Source organism: Furipterus horrens, unplaced genomic scaffold, assembly GCF_987537825.1.
Source record: "Furipterus horrens unplaced genomic scaffold, mFurHor1.1.pri manual_scaffold_2, whole genome shotgun sequence".
NCBI lineage: Eukaryota > Metazoa > Chordata > Mammalia > Chiroptera > Furipteridae > Furipterus > Furipterus horrens.
The window spans coordinates 171,039,103-171,061,186 of record NW_028327172.1 but is presented as its reverse complement, the minus strand read 5'-3'; the positions used below and the strand labels follow the sequence as shown (position 1 = coordinate 171,061,186).

The 22,084-nt window shown below is 36.7% G+C and overlaps 1 protein-coding gene across 1 annotated transcript in view; it reads left to right on the top strand.

Annotated features, from left to right (window-relative positions):
* MTHFD2L (methylenetetrahydrofolate dehydrogenase (NADP+ dependent) 2 like) overlaps positions 1–22,084 on the top strand; it is a 109,678-nt gene that overhangs the window by 85,790 nt on the left and 1,804 nt on the right. The window contains exon 7 of the mRNA XM_090266762.1: positions 4,289–4,414. Coding sequence (XP_090122888.1) covers positions 4,289–4,414 — 126 coding nt within the window. The remainder of the gene's footprint in view (positions 1–4,288; positions 4,415–22,084) is intronic.

The following is a 22,084-nucleotide window of genomic DNA, read 5'->3' as shown; positions in this document are numbered from 1 at the left end:
AGTCATTTGATACCAATGACTGAAAAGTCAAACAGTTTGATGTTAATGAGTTTGTCCATAAGTTCCTGAGAAAAAATTACTTGGAACATTAGTTTCCTGGAATAATAAAGTCATTTGATGAAGACAGTGGAACAGTAAAGTCATATTAATGTATACAGTAAGCTCTGTGGGTGTGGATAGTTTCGGTTCTCACATATAATACTTGAGCCTTCAAATTATATAAGAATTAAGGATAGGCTTCTATAGAATTATCACAGAAATTAGCACACATAAAAAATATAAAGCTCATAGAAAATGTTCACTTGAAATTACTACTCATTTTCAACTTTACAAAAAGAAAAAAAATTCTGACTCCACATCCTAATAGTGTGAATTTATTTTCTTTACCAAATATTTAAATAGTTTTAAATGCCATTTCATTATTATCAAGTGATAAAAGTTTTAATATATTGCATTTGTATACTTTGGGAACAAAATACATCAATCATTTTCCTCTACAAGACAACAATGTAAGTGGATTTTAACATATATAAAATAAATATTTTTATGTCTATTTATTATTTCAATCATTAAGTATAATTTGTATTATTATCCTTTTCTTAGTTGGGCCTTTTATAGGGACAGAAGTCTACAAGTGTTCAGAAATGAGTTAATTATGAGAAGAAAGAAACACTTTTTTTTTCAATTTGACCAGACAAAAGAGAATATTTACATCATACAGTTGAAAGGCATCACTACCCTTTCCAATTCTATCCCTTCTTTACCCTACTGTGAATATTTATAATGAGCAATAAAGACAGTATCAAGTTTCTCATTATGGCATATTTTATTATTGTTAAAATATCCTCTGTGGTGAGCTAAAACCTATTCCCTTCCTTCATCCCCTTCTTCCTTTAGTCTTCCTTCTGAGAATGTATAGAATAAATATATTTTCTATTCAATTTAACATATTGAAGACACTACCACAATTATTGGATTTTGATGTATTTTTTTCCTGAGACAGGCAGCCTGAATTTATTGAACAACTCCTCTATTTCAGAGGTATCCAACATGTAGGCTAGGACTGATTCCTGATTGTTTCTTACCCTTTGGGAAGTATATGTTATAGGCTCACGAGGAGCTGTGCCAGAATATAAGTCAACATACTCCTTCCTTCATGGAAAGTCTTGCTATAAAAAGATAAAGCTAGCTGAATTAAACACTGTTTAGTGATATAGTTGCTTTATATTGTGGCACAAACTTTTTTATCCTGTTGCAGATACATAGTTGTGCCAACTAGTTTGATAGCACTTGCTCCATATTAACATGATTTCTAGATATATTCTAATCATTCTTCCATAGAGTACAACCAACACAGAGAGAGTCTGTTAAAAATATAACAGAAAACATTACTTCCTTGTATCTGGACACAACTTATCTTAGTATCATAGCCTAATAGTTATTAATGATTTTTTAATCAAATACAATATTTAGTCAGAATCATACATTTATTCCCTTTCAAATTCATGCTCCTTATAGTCCATTATTCCAAAGTGGTTACATACTTGCTATGTTATCCAATTTAGTGTCATTTGTGAATTTAGGCTATGCAGTTATTGCTGTGTAAAAAAATAAAAAACTTAGTCACTTTAAATAACCACCTTTTTGAAAAACAATTGTCATGCTTCTTGTGGTTCAGTGGGTCGGTTATGGTGACTTTGGGGCTCCTTCTGAACTTGACAGTGTCCGCCCTTAGCTGGTGGTTGGCTTGGAGCCTGACTGAATGGCCTACACTGAAATGATTCAGCTTTCCTCGCCAGGACTTGTATCCTCCAGTAGGCTAGCTTGAGCCTGTTCTCATGGTTCCAAGAGTAATAGGAAGCACACAAGATCTCTGTAAGAATCACCCTCAGTCCTGGCATCGAGTAGATCAGAGAAGGGTGGAAAAATGGACCTGGAGGGGGATAAGGATAAAACAACCATCACAATGCCAATGTGTCCTTCTAAGTTCTTAATTAAAAATTTAAAAATGGCACTGATGAATAATTTTCATGGAAGACCTCAATAGACGTTACAGATGCGTTGATCAACAGTTTTAGAATTTTTTTTTTAAATAGCTTTGACTGTACCAACAGGAGTTTTCCATCATGTAGAATTAAGGGTTCAGTGAAAATTTTTGTCAAATTTGATGCTTCAATTAAGAAATCATCTGCAGTTTCCTGAACATAAATGATCATCAATGCATTATTTATAACAAAATATTGGAAAAACTGCCAGAATTAATAACTTACTATGGTAATCCATGTAATAAATTATTTCATGTGGTTTTAAAGTTTCAAATAATTGATGAAATGGGAAAATGCTTACAATTTAAGTTTAATGATAAATATACTTGTCTTTGGCAAGATTATAGTGATTTTTATTTTTATCTTAAACTTTCAGATATTTTTCAGATTTTCTACAATAACTATATGTAACATCATATCAGAAAAAATAAATGCATTTAAGTTTTTCTCTATTTTGTAATTTTTCTAGTAATTTCCCTCTATCTTGAAATATGTCCATTGCCAAGCTGATATTCTCTGAGAAATCGTTAATAACAGTTACAATTGGGAGGGAGATTTGGAAGCATAGTAGCTAGATTTTAATAAGTATTTTTACCGACATTTTCATCTTAAAAATATGTATTACCCATAGTCATAATGAATGCATGTTTGTTTTTCTGTTGGATGCCAAGAAGAAACAGGATTTTATGATTATATTGGAGCAATTCTAAATTTCTATTCCAGGACCAATAAAAAGGAAGAAGGTCTATGAGATAGGATGGGAAAGCAGAACAAAAAATATATCTCAAACATTGATGCCTCATAGGTTGTATCACTATGTGGCTGAGGAAACCTATGAGTTAGCTATATCTATTTTGGCACTGACCATTTCTTTATAGCCTTTAAGTTCTTACTGGCACTAAATATCACATTTCATGTCACCAGGTTATACTCAAGCCATCTTAAATGCTTAAATGAATACTTGAGATGCTAAAATAAAGCCTCTGAAAACACAACAGGTGTTTCCTTCGAGGGATGTAGAATGTGAGGGTGAGTAAATCACCTACTAGACACTATGTCCATGAGAGGCATTGTGGTAATGAAGTGGAGTCTCTATCCTTCCTCTTAACTCTAAGTGGATTCTTTAGAATAGAACATGACAGGAGTGATACTGTACCAGTTTCCAGTTGACTTAAGTGATTGGCAGCTTCCACTCACTCTTGGAAGCCACCTGCCAGGCCGTGAGAAGCCTAAGCCACATGAAGCAGTTGCACCTATATGCCCCAGTTGACAGACCCAGCTGAGCTCAGCCAACCATGAGCATCAGCTGCAGCCATGTGAGTGAGCCATCTGGGAATGTCACCTCTTCAGGTGACTCCAGCCTCAGCTACTATCTGACTCCAATTATATAAAATACCCCAAGGAAGACCCATCCCAGCTGAGGTCAGTCAACCCACAGAACCATGAAACATAATAAATTGTCTTAAGACACTAAGTTTGGGAATGTTAATTACTGACAAAAAACCTGGACCATTAGCCGTTTGCTGATATTGTTGTACTTCAAATAAAATTTGAAAATACAGAAAATAGATGGTGACATAAGATCTCTGTAAAGTTATCTTTCAAACTGGAATGGAGAAATAGTGAGTAGAGTTTACTATATCTTATACCTTTCCAAGACATATACAATGTAATTAATCAGAGAAAACAAAAAAATAAATAAAAAGAAAGTTCAAGATAGCATTTCACAATTAGAGTATGAGTATGGCACTTTACAGTTTACCACAACGCTGAGGAATTGAGGAATATGAATTCTTATCATCATTATTTTTTTATTTTCCCTCCCTCCCTCTCTCCCTTTTGTGTGCTTCCAATCCAAGTTGATTTTGCTCCACTCCACTCCATTCCACTCCACTAAACCTCAGCAGGAGTCTCATTCCTCTCCATAATGTCCCAGTGCCCTTCATGGTACATGAAACACAAAAGAATGCTGCTGAGCAGGTGTGCATCTGGAGAAGTCTGGTAGGCGATCTCTCAGGTAAAAGGGTAAATGCTGGCAAGATTCTATCTACAGAAGCCCACACATGCTACTTTTGTTTTTCTGCTTGATCAGAAATAATCAAGTACGGTTTGGAACAGTGAATGTTGTGTATTTTTTAAAGCCATGACAACAAAATCATTAGACATATAAGCCTTTGTTATTCTGTAGTCATGACCAAGTTTAAGAATTTTTCTAGCATTTTACAGCTCTCTTTTGCTTCCAGGTGTTCCAAAGTTGATTACATCTGATATGGTTAAAGAAGGTGCTGCTGTAATTGATGTCGGAATCAACTATGTCCATGACCCAGTGACAGAAAAGACAAAATTAGTCGGAGATGTGGATTTTGAAGGTAATAAATTATGTCATTTTTGATAAGTAAAGATAAAGAAAGATTCTCTTTTTCGTGTTTTTGTAGTAGAAAGAGAAACTTTCTCTTTGATGGGGGCATTATTAAATTGTAAATTGTTGCACCTCTTTCCTCAGAGGGAAAAGAAAAAAAAAGGAAAACCTGAGGATACACATAAAGAACAATACCATCTGAGTACAGACGGACCTTACCAAAGAGCACACGGCTGCCCTCCCAGGCTCCCTGCCAGGGGTAGGGCTTCCAGTCTGCTGTGGTGACTCTCCAAGTGAACATGTGTGTCTTTCAGCATATGTGTGCATTATGTGTGCATGTTGATCTCTTTAGGAAATAACCTCATTTCTTTATTTCATTGTTCAGGTTCAATCACTAATGTCAATAATTTATTTGCCTATCTCAACTTGAAAGGGTGGGAATATATTCCAAGCCTGGACCTTATTTCTTACTTTTTTGCACTGTCATTCTGCTTCTTGATAACATAGTTACTGTGCTTTTATTGTAAACATTACCACACACTTATGATGCACCCAGATGGCATAGACAGCACATGATAGTGAGCTTGAGAGAAAAAAATCTGGCATATGTTTAGTTCATAACCTTGACTCTGTTTGTGAGTCAAACTTATCCAGTAGTTTAGCATATCTTATAAGATCCTTCTTTTAGATGATAATTTGTTGGTCTCAGATCATTACCATGCACTCTTATGCTTAGCTAAGGAGGTTTTTTGCTCATGAGGATATTCTGAAAATATTTTTAAATGAGCATTTTGGGGTGAGTGCATCTGCTTAGTCACATAGATATGCATACTACTCCACTTGGTAGAATCTATTAAATTAATTCGCGGTTATGTATCTAAATATATAATGAGACAAAAAAGGAAATGACAAATAGAAAGAAGATTTATGAAGTGAACAGGAAAGAACATTTTTCTGGGTGTCTGAAGAGATGCTTTTAGATTAGTATTCTAACCCAGTAACTTTTCAATCTCTCTGGGCATCAGTGTTGTTATCAAATGATACTAATGGCTCCTTCTAGCCCTAATGCTTGGTGGATCTTGTGCATTGAACTGAATGCTACCAAATGATTGTGGAAAAAACTCCAAAATGTTAGGAAGGTCAGATTGTTCTGATCCTGTCATAAAATATACCCATATAATTGTTAATATTGCTCTTACTGCACTACTGGCCCATGGAGGTAGGGCCCTAAGGAAGGCCTGGATGTGGTAGAGAAGACCTTCCATCTGGGCCATGGCTCAGCCATCCAGAGGAGCAGGGCAAGTGATATGTTTTGACATGTCATTCTTCAGGTTGTTCCTCAGGACTTAACCTGAGGTAAGGGATGATCCCTTGGCTGAGAGGGAGAAACTTGAATTTGAATTATGCCACAAAACTTATAGGTGGCACTCGGCTCCTATTTGCCACAAGAAAAGTGTGGCTGCTTTGTATTGATGAGAGTTTCACTATAATTTATAACCCAGATCAACAAAACAGATATAGGTAATACAAATGCTGAAGTAAATTGTCCTTGCCGAAATCTTTGGCTAACCAATAAAGGAAAAAGGATGACCTATTTCAAGTAGATGACTTTGATGGGAATAATTTTTTAAAAAATAATGACCCCATTAGAGGACTATTAGAAATATGTAAATAATTGCAAATTTAGTGATGTATAAAACCAGGAGTCATTTTGTGTATTTTACTTCTAAGAAAATCTGGTGCTTATTTGTAATCTTCATTACTGGATGGCTTGACCTCAGTTTTGAAACAGGCTCCTCTCTAAAAAGAGTGATAGTTTGTAAGGGTTGCATCACCACTTGCTATAGCTCATGACAAATAATACCCTAAGTATTTCTTTGTGACTTTAATGTCAGGTTTTTGTTTTGGTTTAGATATAATTTCTTTCAGAGCACTCTTCCTTCATCTACTAGGGTTTCCTGCTCTCTTTTTCCCCCTCTGCTCCATTCTCTTCCTTCTTTCTTATTTCTCCTCCTCCTGAGACCAGACTAGAACAGAGCCACCCTTTCTGGCCTATGGCATCACATGGTGGCCAGGTATAGAGGACATAGAAACAATTGTTGTCTCTCCCTCCACCGCTGCTCCAACAATGCCCTGCCACCTCAGCACAGCAGTCACAAATTTGCCAATATTCTTAAAGAGGCAGCAGACAAATCTCGCAGAAAATTACACTGAAGGTAGGCAGGTGTGAGAGACTTTTCTACATGGGGACACCATCTCAGGTCATTTGGATTCGTTCTTCATTGAGTAGTAATAGTAGCTAATGTTTGAGAATGCTTTCAGTGGGCTGGGTACTGTTCTCATCCCCTTACATAAATTATTCATTTACTCCTCAACCCCATAAGGCAGGTATAATTACCCACGGTGTCTTGCCTGGCATGACATAGTCATGTAGCATCATTTGTTCACAGCCAGACTCTTGTAATTTGTCCTCTCTGTTGTCCCCACTCTCTTGTACTTCATTTGGTTAATACTTTCCTTTTGTAGACATGGAGCTACTTTTTTATCCCCCCCCATCCCCCGCCACACACAGTAAATGTATAATGGCAAATTTTAAAAGTGCCTGGACAATGATATTGGTGTACAGCAGTGTTCAGCTCGCCTGGTTCCAATATGCAGAGATTTCAGTTACCACAGTTTAGCTAAATAACACCAGTCCCCCAACAAAGTGGTTTGAATTTCAGTTCTTGTGGTATGTTAACTATAATTGCATTAAGTGCAAACTTCTCTGCTAGCTCCTCAGTCCAAAATTTATTATGTAAATAGCAAGTGTGTGTGATGGTCTGTAACCAATCATATCACTTCTTTTAAAGTCTGTTGGCAATTTAGTGCAGGTAACAAAGTGTACAGTCTTCTTGACTCCTTGCCCCCAATTATAGACTTCATGACATTTTATAAAAAACATATCACAGAAAGAGGGAATTGCCAGCAAAGAAATAAACAGTGATGATACTGAAAGTTAAATTTGAAATAGCTGACTGTGGGCTGTTGACAATGCCTCCATTTGCCACTTAAAAGACTAGATTTACAGCGGGAGGAATTTACTGAAGGCAAACTTATGGACATGTATAGAATGTCCCAGGACAGGTGAGGGATGAAGCTAGGATGCCAGACAGATGGGTGGCAACAGAGGGCAGGCCAGCCACAGCTGAATTATTTGGTTGGTGGGCCACAGGGTAGGAGTCCACGTCAAATCCAGGGCCCCTGGCCTCGGGAGATTGGGTTATCGCTGCTGCCATGAGGGTCTCCTGGAGACTGAGATCCAGGCCTAGGCCCAGTCCACAAAGTTCCCAGTAGTTGGGTCAGTGGTACTTTAAGGCAGCCCAAGACAAGGATGCCTGCATCGTACTTTCAAAAACTGGGGAAAGTCTACAAAAAGGCCTTGGTTTCTGTTCCTGGGCCCAGGGCTGTACAGGGCTCTCAAGACTTTGTACATCTTCTGGTTCAAGTACTCAGGTTTTTGTGTGCATGCCAGGCCAGGTGGGGCAAGTTACCTGCTGTTAGAACACAGTGCATGGATATATAGCCAGAACTGGGATTGCTGGATCATGTGGCAATTGAATTTTTAATTGTTTGCAGAACCTCCATACTGTTTTTCATAATGGCTATACCAATATCCAGTACCTCCAACAACTGGCCTTCTATTACATGCTGGCCAACACTCATCTCTTGTCTTTTTGATAATAGGCATTCTAACAGTTGTGATGTGATATCTCATTGTGGTTTTGATTTGCTTTTGCCTGATGATTAGTGATGTTGAGTATCTTTTTATGTACTTGTTGGCCATTTGGATGCCATCTCTGGAAAAATCTATTTGGTTCCTTGGCCCATTTGTTAATTGAATTGTTATTGACTTGTGTGAGATCTTTATATATTTTGGATATTAAGTCCTTATCCATATATGATTTGCAGATATTTGCTCCTATCTTGTAGGTTGCCTTTTAATTTTGTTATTTACTTTTCTGTGCAGGAACTCTTTAGTTTGATGCCGTCCCATTTGTTGACTTTTGCTTTTGTTGCTTATGCTTTTAATGTCATATTCAAGAAATCATTGCCAAGACCAATGTCAAGGAGCATTTTCCCTACATTTTCTTCTAAGAGTTTTATGGTATCAGGTCTTATGCTTAAGTCTTTAATCTCTTTTGAGTTAAATTTTGTGAGTGATGTGAGATGGGGTCCAATTTCATTTTTCTGTATGTGATTATCCTGTTTTCCCAGCACTGGTTGTTGGGGAGACTGTCATTTCCCATTGAATATTACTGGCTCACTTGTCATATATTAATTGACCCTTTATGTAGAGTTTATTTCTAGGGTCTCTATGGTCTCTATGCTATTCCATTTGTCCATGGGTCTATTTTTATGCCACTACTATACTGTTTTAATTACTATAACTTTGTAGTATAATTTGATATCAGGAAATGGATGCTCCAGCTTTGTTCTTTGTTCTGAGGATTGCTTTGGCTACTCAGGGTTTTTCGTGGTTCCATTCAAACTTTAGTATTATTTTTTTCTATTTCTGTGGAATATGCCATTAGAATTTTTAATAGGGATTGCATTGAACCTATAGATGGCTTTGGGAAGTATAGGCATTTTAACAATGTTAATTCTGCCAATCCATTAACACAAGATAACTTCCAAATTTATGTCTTCTTTAATTTTTTTAATTGAAGTCATGTAGTTTCACTGTATAGATCTTCCTTTCCCTTGGTTAAATTTATTTCTTAGTATTTTATTGCTTTTCATGCTACTATAAATGGAAAATTTTTTTAAGTTTTATGTTTATATATTTCATTGTCATTATATAAAAATACAACTGATATCTCTAAGTTGATTTTATGATATAGTATTCCCATTTTTTGATATCCAAAGGAAGTGAAAATAGGGTATCAAAAAGATATATGTACTCCCATGTTTATTGAAGCATTATTCACAATAGCCAAGATCTGGAAACCCTAACTGTCCCTCAATGGATGAATGAATAGAAAAGATATGAGAGAGAGAGAGAGAGAGAGAGAGAGACAGAGAGAGAGAGAGAGAGAGAGAGAATGGAATTATTTAGCCATGAGAAAGAAGAAAATCCTGCCATTTGTGACAATATAGATGGACCTTCAGAGCATTATGCCTAGTGAGAGAAGCCAGAGAAAGACTATTATATGATTTCACATACATGTAGAATGAAAAGAGCTGAACTCATAATAGAAACAAAAAGTAGAATGGTGGTTACTAGGAGCTGGGTGTAGGGGGATTGGGAGATGTTTAATGGTATAAACCTGCAAGATAAGTTCTGGAGATCTAATACTACACAGCATAGTGATTATAGTCAACAATACTGTATTATAAACTTCAAAATTGTTAAAAGACTAGATCTCAGTTGTTCTCAGCACAAAAAAAAATAAATGATAATTATGTAACATGATAATAGTATTAAGTAAAGCTACATTTGTATATTTCAATATATAAATTATCAAATCAGCTGGTTGTACATCTTAAAGTTACACAATGTTATATGTCAACTATATCTCAATTAAAAAAAACACAGTGCACAGGGTTTTATTTTCAGGTTGGGACACAGTAGAGGCAAGAATGGGGACAGAGACTCTTTGTTCTGCTTCTCTGCTCCTCAATGCCCACTTTGCCCTTTGGATCCTCCTATGGGGTTCTATGTGCCATTACTGCAGGGCACCCTCTCATGGATAGTGCCCTCCTGGAGCTGAGTCACCTCACCCTTTAGGCCACAGGGGAGAGAGGGATGAGGGACCAGTACCAGTTCAACTGACTGACTAGGGAGATCAGTTTTCATGATGGAGTCTGTGCTCGAACTTGGGGAGAGCTGTGTAGATGAAGAGGGAGTGGTCCTAGATAGAAAGGGAAAAAAGGTCCCAGGAAAAGACACTGAGCTATGTGTCTGTCTACTCTCCTGCCTACCACTCACTCTTTCCTTAAACTGCACCAGGAATGGGACACCCTCAACTTTGGAGGGGACACACAGCTAAGCCCACCTCTTATTAGCAATTTCTTTCTGGACCATAATTCCCAGAACAGTAGAGAACCAGCAGCTTCTCTGAGTTCTCACTACACCCCTTTGCAAAGAGAGCTGTGGAGGACAGTGGGAAGAGGAGGGGCTGCCTGTGGCCTTCTCAGGAATCCCTGGAGGCCAGAGTGGTGCTTTGGGCTTAGATGCAGGAAGGCATTGTTATAGGCACTTGGGAGCAATAGTGACAAAGAGGCAAAGTCCTTATCCACATATAGCTTATCTTCCAATTGGAGGAGACAAATAATAAACAAATACATACATATTCATATAGTATATTATGAAGTGTTTAGTGTTATAAAAATACAAGATAAGGGAAAATAGAGATCTGTGGAGTGAGGTTGTTTAGAAAGGATAGTCAGGGAAGGCCCATTGCTAACCTGAACAAAAGGAGGGAGAGAGCCATGTGAATATGTTGAAGAGGAAAGAACCAGACACCTGGAGCAACACGTGTGAGGACCTTGAGGGGCAACATACCTGGTGGAGTTAAAGACGTAGCAGCAGGGGTGCCATATTGTCTAGGGCTTATTGACCATGGAAAAGAAATTGGATTTTATTCTAAGTGTGATGGAAAGCTATTGGAGGATTTCAGGGAAAGAAATAACAGTCGACTTGCACTTTAACAGGAGTAACCTGGCAACTGAATGGCAAATAAACCTTAGAGAAGTAAAGGTATAAATAGGATACCTGTTAGGAGGCTATTGTAATTATCTAAGTAAGAAATTACCCAAGGTGGGCGTGGACCAGCTGGGTAATTGGTGAAGGTGTTAAGACATAGTTAGATGGTAGATATAATTTAAAAGGAGAGTTAGAATGATTGGGTAAATGATTAGTTAGAAGGAGAGAAGAACCAATTACAACTAAGAATTTTCAAATAAGCAAGAGTGAAAGTGCCAGTTCTAGAATCCTTTTGAGATGAGTCAGAAATGATCAATGAATTTCACCTAAGTTTGTGTATCTTAGATAGAGAGTGGGTAGAGGGGAAAGAGGCTCTTTATAAGTGGAGGGAACAGCAGATCAAAGGCAAGGAAGAAAAGTTACAAAAAGCCTTACATATGTAATAGTAGGCCCAACATTGTTTGTTGAATGGGGGAAGCATGATATTGTAAACAATTGTGATCCCAATAGCTAGAGCCTTACCTTGAATTCTTCCAAAGAATCTCCACTGGACAGGAAATCTACAGCAAAAGGAACCCTATAATTCAGGACTCCATTTAGTCAGAATTATTCCTCAAATTTATAGCCCAAGAGTTGAAACATGAGCACAAAAGAAGGTCTAAAATTACATAGCAATGCAATACAAATTTTCTGAGAAAGTACTAGAAATAGAACTAAACCTTTGGGGTGCTTTTAAAGCAGTTTTCATCTAAATTTTCTCTTCTTTTATTATAGTTGCTTCCAGATGTCTCAGATATGCATAGTACTCTACATTTGAAATCTAAGAGTTACCTTTCACTCCATGCTCTTTTTGTATTATGTTCAACTTTTTCATAAAAGATTATGGAGTCAGGCTGACAAGGGTTTGAATCTTAGCTCTGTTGCTTAAAACAATTAGGCAAATCACTTTACCTCTCTGAGACTTGATTTTATCATCTGAAAACTAAGATAATGATACCTATCTTATGAAGATTAAATGAAATAATCGCCTCACATGAGCTGATGTGTGACTTCTGAGCATAATGGCTGGCAGAAAACAGTGCAAGTGTGTGTTTGTGAATGTGTACACTATAGTACTCATCTGGAAATATATAACTTCACATTTCAATTATCATCTTGTTCCTCATTACTTTCCTGGCCTCAGCTCTCTTCTAGTCAAGTCTGTTCCTCACCCAACAGCCATAGGAATCAACTTTAAAGCACTCGTACTTATCCCATCTTCTCTCAACTCCTATAGCAGATCTCGTAGGACTTACTCATTTTTCTCATAATCCTGTACTACCTTGAACTTTTAATTAGTTATTTCCTTCTAAACTGCATGTCTCTTTAAGGTAAACTTCTTGTCCTACTTTTCTTTTGTATCTCCATCCACACCAGGTGTCAGCCACCTTAATCACACCTCTGGTTATTTTATGATCATCCTCTATACTTAAAAATCTCTAGTATTACTCTTAGAGAAGTAATTCTTTAAAGTTGCCTTAATGGGAACAAAACTCCTACTCAAGGTAACATCAAACCAATTACTAATCTACAATAACCCAGATCCAATAATGATATGTCCATTGAGTCATTTGTTGATTTACCCAGCCCATATTTCTCACACAAGACACCTTGAAGGTACTGGAGATATAGCCATGCACAAGACAGACAAAGTCCCTGCTCTCACAGAACTTATGTTCTCTAGATTATATGGAAAAAACAAGGATTTTTTTAGAAGTGGTTTTGGCACTATTTACTCCCAAGTATGTGTTGTACAAGATGGATAAGTAAGAGCATATTACCAATTTCTAAGGAAATAGGACTATTTTTTTAACTATATCAGTTTTACAGAACTATTAGCCTGTATGTTATTAAAAAAAAAAAAAAGACACATTAAAAGTCATTCCCTACCAATGCAGTTTTCAGTGTTAATTATTTAATTTGATATGTGTCCTAGTCAGTTTGGGCTGATATAATAAATTACCATAGCCTGATCAGCTTAAACAACAAGCCCTTATTTTTTATAGTTCTGGATGCTGAAAGTCCAAGATCAGGATGTCCCCATAGTCAGGTTGTGGAGAGGACCCACTTCTGGTTGCAGACAACTAACTTCTCATTGTATCCTCACATGGCACAAAGAGTGAGAGAGCTCTCTGTTTTTTCTTTTTAAATAAAGGCATTAATCCCATTCATAAGTGCTCCACCCTCAAAAAAGCCTCACCTCTTAATGCTATCATATTGGAGGTAAGGTTTGTAGCATATGAATTTTGGAGGGACACAAACATTCTGTCCAAAAAACAAAACAAAACAAAACAAACAAAAACATGGTTTATCAGTCTGACTCAAAATATCAACTATTTATGGTAGATGATTACAAGGTAGCCCAAAAGTCCAGCTTTCGCGTAAGAGAAGACCTCATCCCAAAGGCGATCTCATCCAGTCATTTTGAAAAAGTTGATGGAAATATGCAAAAGCCTCTGTTAGAGACACTGTTATTAACACTGTGGTCACAGTGCCCATACAGGTCATTTCATAAAGCAGGTAGGACCACTGATAGTCACTATGAGATCCCTGCCATCTCCACTGTTCATATGACATGGACAGAATGCTGCCTATGAAGTTTAGGTCTTTGAAATCAGGTCAGCTTTAGAGACTTTCTTTTTAGTATAATGTATTTGACATTGAATGACCTGCCCTTGCAGCAAAGAGTTAAAATTGAAGTCCAAAAAGGACATCAACAGGAACAAGAGAGGTACCTGAAACCTTTACAAGTCCTCTTTTTCTTACACTTGATGATGAGATTTTTTTTTTTTTTTTTTTTGCAGTTGTTTCTCGGGGCCTTGTATTAAAATAAAAATATTTATTTATGGGAGGGAAATTTTATGTTTTATTATCTTAGGTTATGGCAGACTATTGAAATCAGGGCCCTGCCAAGAGATTTTGATGATGTTCCAAAGAGCCTTTGTAGTTTACAGACTTTCCACACTCTGATAGGAAAGCTGAGTGGCTTGAGAAGGGATTGGGGAAAATGACAGGAGTAAATGATGATTTTGTTTTTTGTAAGACAGTCAAGAATATTTTTAGTCATTATAATAGAATACTAGAAATATCATAGCAGTGGTCACTACTCCTGACTACCAGAATGGAAACTGGCAATGATAGCTGACAGGTTCCGCTGAAGGGTCACAGAGTTCATGGTGAGCAAGTCCGAATTTTCATGGGGTGACTGATTTGATATTTTCTATTTTGCTCCATTAAATGCCTTCTGAGTGCTATGAGCAGTATTTTTACATATTCATACCTATTAAGCAGGTAGCTAGATACACATAGATTTTATTTAATATAAACAGAAAAGTATGTATCGGCAGCCGTCCGTCTCGAGAGACGATGGTGTAGCTTCTTAAGAGTCTGTCTGCACCGCCGAGAATGGCTGTGCAGTCCGACTCGGGAGTGACACGGTATCTGTCTCCTCCCGTGTTGAATCGACATCTTGCGATGACGCTGGAGTGTCCTCTCCAGTGAAGCTGAAGCTACAGAGCCTGGGCAGGGTGATATGGAGGGTCTGCTGTTGCCCATGCAGCAGACCCCCCCCTCTCTTCGCAGCTGAAGGGTCCAAGGGAAAGACGGAGTCAATACAGCTTGGTTTCAGGTGCGCCGCAGGAGTTGCCGGTGTTGACTACAACGTCAAACCGCCTTAGGGACTCCGGCTCCGGATTTTCTGTCGGGGTTTACTCCCTTAGCCTTTCCCCTGAAGAGGTATGCCGCAAGGCAGCGGAGGTTTTTTGGAATCAGAGTTTTCCTTCTCTGATAAACAGAAAAGTAACTAAAGCAAAAAAAAAAGAAAAATACAGATACTGATAGCATAGGAAATAGGGGAAAGAAGTATTTGTTAGAGCAGCTCACCAACCTAATAAAGCCAATACAATTTGTATAGAAATGTGTCTCAGAGTGTCATACCCTTGTACCCTATTAGGACATTAATCCTGTCTGTCCCATTACTTCCCCACAGGGGGCCAGGATAATGAATGTCTTAATATATGTATAAATCTTGTAGAAACCCCAGGAATCAGGCAACCAGATAAATGCAAGAGAAAGCATAGTAAATTGCCTCTAGCGCACCTGATTCCTTGTTCCCTTGCAAGAGTTCAGTGGCGAACCAGTCACTCGTCAAGGAGCTCTTTCCTCCCTCTGGTTTATCATGCTCTTAAGTTTCATTTTTATACCAACCGTATGAGAAAGTGGAGTGTTTTCCATATTACCTCCTGAGTCATAGTATTTGTCTAGTCGTATGCCAGACAGGTTTTTCTGGTTGTTATTCAGGTACTTTATTCTCCTGAAGCTTGTCTCCCCTTCATTATAGTGGATATGTTTGAAAGGTCATGCCTAAATTGCCTGCATTTAGAAGCATGGGAAAATTCTCCAAGCATTTAATTTAGACAATTATACATATACGTGTATACAAGGAGGCTCAAATTTACATGAGAGGGACAAGAAATTTTTCTTCTGCTGCCTTCCCACAAGTAAGGAATTATCCCTTTTCCTTTCAGGGAAGGGAGTTGGTTTTAAAAGTAAGTTGTAGCATTGTTGAGAACTTGACATGGGCCATAGAGTACTTCCTTCGAAGTGACAGAGAACTGGACAGAATATAAAGGGAAATGAAATAATCCTACAGAAACTTGAGGCATTGGTTCCTTTTCCTCCACCCAAAAGTAGATTTATAAAATCTTTGACTTTGCCAGAATGTACAAATTGCAAACCATACTAGAAAAATTAATTCTATTTAGATATTCCGTTATTGGGGATACCTAGTATATAATGGACTGAAGCAGAAATTCACTATCTGCCTGAGGATCAATGAGTTTTCTAACAAAGAACCTTTGGTGAGAGTTTATGTTATTAAGCCCAGGCCCTGGCAATTTGGAAACATAAAATTTACAGAGGAAATAATGACACAACACATAAGGCAGAGACCCCCCTGTCATGAAGCTTTGATTGCCAGTACCAAAAGGTGCACAATCACATACTTCCTCCTTTATTCTTACCTAAATTGTTAAAGGGCATTTTAATGCCCCTTATGTCACTGTTTTATCCTTCCTGAGCAATAGTTCTAAACCTATGACCACGTGTCACCCCTGGGTTTTTTGGAGGCACACACATACACTGAACACCTAGTTTCTCCCATCAGCCCTGCCATCACATCAAATTTTAAACATGAAATAACTTCTGCTTCAAAGCTATTGTTCTTATTGTGACATTGAAAAATGCTTGTCATTAAGTTAGAATAATGAAATGATGTCAAGCCAAATCTGTCTTAATTTTTCCCTTTAGAAATCTAAAGTCAATAACATGAAATTTTATGTCTACATAGTGGAGAAAATTGAACACAACAGATTAGATATATATTCCAGGGTGTAAAAAGATTCCTTGGGTAATAATTTATTAACATATAAGAACCCAAAACTTTATGAAAATACAACATGAATTGCTCCTTTATTTTAATTTTCTTCTGAAATGTATTTAGTGATGCTCATTTTTCTCTTCAGTTTCTCATCTTGCAAAATTTGCTACTACTAAATATATAAATAACCAAGTTTTGTCCACAAAAGACTTTTTTAAAAGCTTATTTATGGTGAACACAGTAACCACAGCTGCAGTCACCCAACTTAAGTTTCCTGACCTCTCACCTTGGGACCATGCAGCCATGACCACCTCCCAGCTTCATCTCTTTCTCCTCTTTGTTTTCACCATATTCTTTGGTCATAAGAACTCATTTCAGCTCCTCCAATGCATAAGATTCATTGTCAAGTCCAACCTCCTTCACTTACATCATTCACTATGTCTGCATCACATTCTCTCTTTTCTTACCCTCTCAGGCATTCGTGAGATCTTGAAGCTTTTCCTGTCTCTTTACAAACATTTCTCTGACCCCATATCTGATTTCTGTTTTTCTTTGAGGTGCTCGCACAAGTGCCAGAACTTATTCCAGTCTTAGCACATTTCACTTTATGATGTTTCTGTTGTGTTCCTCATTCCTGCTACTCCAGGTGATAAACTAATTTCATTAAAGAAATGTGCAAACACAGAACAGACAGTGCAGTTTTCCATATATTCTGCCTCAGACTATATATTCCAAATTTTAGAAATACAGTATTCCCTCACTTATCGCGGGTATTATGTTCTAAACCCACCCCACCCCCCCCGCAATAGGTGAAAATCTGCAAAGTAGGAACCTTACATTTATTTTAGTATTTATACATATTTTAAGGTTTTATAAACCCTTCCCACACACGTATAAACCATTCTCAGCCCCTTATTAACCCTTCCCACTCCCTTACTAACCTTTTCCACACTTTTATAAACACTGCTTATGTTCTTAAACATATTCTACACTCTTAAACCTACATAACTTTAACAACATACATATACAGTACTGCAAAATCCCACAATATAGCAAAAGATCTGTGATAAATAATTAAATATAGTATTTTTTAAAATCCCACAATACAGTGAGGCCACGACAAGTGAACCGCGATATAGAGAGGGACTACTGTATTTTGTTGATCTTAGGTTAATATTCAAAATGTTCCACCTTTTCTGAGAGGTTCTATGTGAGCTGGACTTGTCCCATCATTTCCTGCAACTCTCCCCCTTCACTCCTATTTGTCTACCACACTGGCTTTCCTGTGGTGTTTCCAAGAGTTCATGCTACTTTCTACCTGCAGGAAGCATCTTTCCACCTTTATCACAAACATTGTTCCCCCTACCAAGAACAAAGTCTGCTGCTCACCTCGCCCTTTTACCTGGAAAACTTTGATTCATCCCTCAGGTTTCTGAACTTGACATAGGTAAACCCTACGTATGTATGCATTGTGCTCATTAGGTCATCCTAACATTCACACTGCAGTAGACATTTTGTCTGTAGCACATTTTATAGCCTTATTCAACTATTATTTAGGCAGTTAGATTTGTATTACGTATCTCCAAACTAGACTATTAAGTTCCAAGGGACAGTGACTATGGCTGTCTTCCTCAAGGACCATTTGCTGTGAATCTCTCTGGGCTGGTTTGTAGCGTGTATGGGAACAGCGCGTGATTGAGTTAGGAAAATATGTTAGGATTAGGAAATAATGCAAAACAAGGATGCAGGGCCAGGTTATAAAAGACCTTAATTACCATATCAAATAATTTGTATTTTATCCTAGAGACAATGAAGAGTCATCAGATTTGCATAAGCTGAAATGATCTAATCATTTTAAAGACTAAATCTGGTGGCAGGTTATATAGCTGATATAGGAGAGACTGGAAACCAAGAGACTATTATAATAGATTATAAAAAATGACTACACATATCTTCAATCCTAATATTCACACCCCCTTGACAGTGTGACTTTGCTATTCTTCCTGTCTCAAGCCTTTAAATTTGACTTTGATCATGAGAAACCTATAGAATTTATTTTTCAGGGTTTAAAGTTTATAGAGAGGTCATTCAAATAAATTGTGATGATAATTGCTGCCTTTCCTCAAAATATTCTTACTTTCAGAACCCTGCTTTAAATATGACCATGTCATTTTCATCTAAATCTCACTCCTTAGAGCAAGTCCCATGCAGTTAATAGCATTTGATGATAGTTTTATTTGCTTCCATTGTCAAAGAATTTCAGTAACTCTAAAATCACATCAACTTTATGAAATTGAATCTAACCCTGGTTTTTGTAATGCTTGTTCAAGAATCTCTCATGAAAGTGCTGATATTAATGAAGATCTAATACTAGATTTTCATACATACAGAACTTTGGGTATTTTCCTTAAAACACACATATACTTCCTCACACCTAGACACACAGTAAGTCTTTGAAGGAAATTGCTGTCTTAAAACGCTTCTGTATTTCTTTTCAATGGAGCATATGGAACACCTTTACACCACACATTATAGGATTAATCTTTGAAAACATCATCTTCTATAAGCAGGTGCAAACCCTTTTCTAACCTCAGGGAAAGACTGCCCAATGAAAGCTTAGTGTGGAGAAGTAATTCTTGTTAACTTACTCTCTTGCAGACATAATTGGGGAAGATGCTTTGCAGAGTATCATACATGCATTGAATTTAACTCTTCCTCACATGATTAATTTAGTCATAATCCACCTCTGATACTTCATAAACACATTGCTTGGGACAACTGTTAAGTAGTTATGCAAAGTCATTAGACTAGAGAATTTCATTTAAGCATTGGCATCTGTATCCACTGGAATTTGCCAGTGACAATCCCCTACCTTTCTTGAAGATTCACTTCCCTTCATATCCTGGTCCTTATGTAAATAGACAAAGAATATACTAACACTAGCCAGAAGTAAATAAATTTATACAGGCATGGGCAAAGTATGTTTACAGTTGTGAATATGTGAAACACTTCATTCTTTTGTTGTTATTTATTATTATATTATTTTCCATGTGAACAACTGTAAACCTATTTTTGTTCACCCCTGTACTTCTTTCTCAGATATAGATTCTTATGAAAATCAAAGCCAAAGGAATGGAGATGTAATCTGTTTTAATCAAATTTATCACTGCATGCCTTTTAGGACTGTCTGTAAACTTTATTTTCATATCTCTCCACTGTATTTCAAAGATAAAATATGTCTGGAACAAGTATTTGAATAAGCAGGTGTGTTCACTGTGATATCAGGAATTTCTGTCTCATTAGTAATTACAGGGCTCTGTTGATGCTACTAAATGCTCATGAACATCCAGGGAAGCCCTGTACCCATCAGGTGAAAACTGATTCTATGAAGTTATAGGTAGGACAGGGTAAACTGTGGAAAATGTAAAAACCAAGGTACAAATTTCAGGAAGGTACTATTTTATGCAACAGCTCATTTCCATTCCCTCTTCCTCTACCCAAAGCTCATGTTTTGTGCACAATAATGCAATAGTAACCATGTTGTGAAAAACATATTTGGTAAAAAAAAGGTCATGATACCTAAGCAGACCAATGGTTTATCTGCTCTGATGACCAGGAAGTAAACAACTCAGACTGCTAAGCCAGCTATGTTATTTGAATTGCTGGATATAATCCAAAAATGATGAGCTATGAATACTCATAGTAAGAGTGTAGGAAAATTACTATATTAGAACATTTTCATATTTGTTTCTTTTTTCAGAATGTCCTGCTAACCCTTTGAGAAAGCAGTTCATTTTTGTCACATGAGTCTTTTTTGGGACTTTTCTGCTTTTTCAGGTCATGGTAATACAGTTGCATTGGGATGAGGGGGAATTATGCAATCAGAACGTTTCAAACTTGGGTTTGAATAATGTCTGTATTACATAGGAGAGTTATAAGCCAATGACTTCAGTGAACCACATGTTCCTCATCTATTAAAATGAAATAATGAAATATTATTAAAATAATGTATATAAAGTTCTTGACCAGTAGTAGAGGCCCAACTGATAGTAGCTATGGTTATTACTATTTTTTCAATATACACATAATTCCAAGCCACTTTTCAAAGTTGAAAATATAAATGTGATTCTATACCCACAATAGATTCTCTGATATAATCAATTTTATCCAACTTTTTATTGTGAAATAAATCATTCTGTTTTATATTGAAAATTTAGTTTATACTTGATTATTAATTTACCATATTATTCAGTAGTCTTTTATTTTTTCTATCAGTATTTCAAAGTTAGTGCTTTACATATATATGATTTAATACTATCAGTGTAAATAGTAGTAGTAGAATTTATAGTAAGTACATTTTTTTCTAGAGATATGCTAAAAATTTAAAAGGCATTACTTCTCAAATACTATAGAAAAGGTCCTGGAAGGCATTTTTCATGCCATCGAGTCAGTTTATTGAAAACTGAAAAACGCAGTTTGTCCTTCTCAAGAAAAATGAGTGTCTTGAGTTTTTCAGAACATTAGCTTGAACTAAATCACTTTTACATTACTTGTATCCAGCCAGAAGCACTAACATATTCTTGCAAATTGATTTTAGATTTTAAATTTCAAGGGCTATTTAGTTTACTTTATCAAAATGTAATGAGTACCTAACATGTGCATGAAGTTCAAAGATTGAAAATGACAACCACTACCACCAGAAAGATGTGTGTCTGCGTTCTAAGTCCCAGTTTCTAGTTAAGGAAACGCACACAGTGTAAGTTCCATAACGGAGGTAGTTCCTAGCAACATAGATAGTGGAGCTTTGAATTCCACGTTGAAAGGGTGAGTTTTTGAGAAAAATTATAAACAGGCGACATTTTATTGGCTTTTGAAAACTGACAGGTTTCTTATTTGGATATAATAGAAGAGTATTACAGGTGGAAGGAATAGCTAGAGCAAAGGAAGAAAGGACTGATAAGTCATAGCTATTTACAAAACAGCTGTGGACCTAGCCCATATGTTTTTGGATGGAAGCATGGCAAGGGCACACTTTAAGCAGAGAGTCTTTTTGGAAAATGGAAGTATTACCTTCCAAATCACACTATTCTTGTCTTCTCTTTGTTACAAACCATGAGAAGATTTATGATACACACTGGCTGGATTTGTATGTGTGTGTGGTATCTTTAAATTTACTTGGACTTTTCTTCACATGAAATAATATTATTTCTTTTCTTTTCCTATGATTAAAAAAATTACTGCAGTGTGCTGCTATACTTCAATTAAAGTAAATGTAAATTGTATAATCCATATTTCAAGAAGGCAATATAAATTGTACAAAAATAATACTTATGATCTAGAAAACATCTACTGATCTTGATTCATGTAGAAGCATCCACAAGCAAACTTGTAAAAAGCTATACATCGAAATAATGTGAGTAGTAATATCAGATTATACATTAAAGAAGTATTTTTTATGCTAACTTTGTAAGAGTTAGCTGGGAAAACTTGATTGTTCTTCCTCACATAGTGAAGCACTAAATCAGCAGGTCAATGCATGGAGCCATTCAACTGTAACATTATGGGTTTGAAAACAT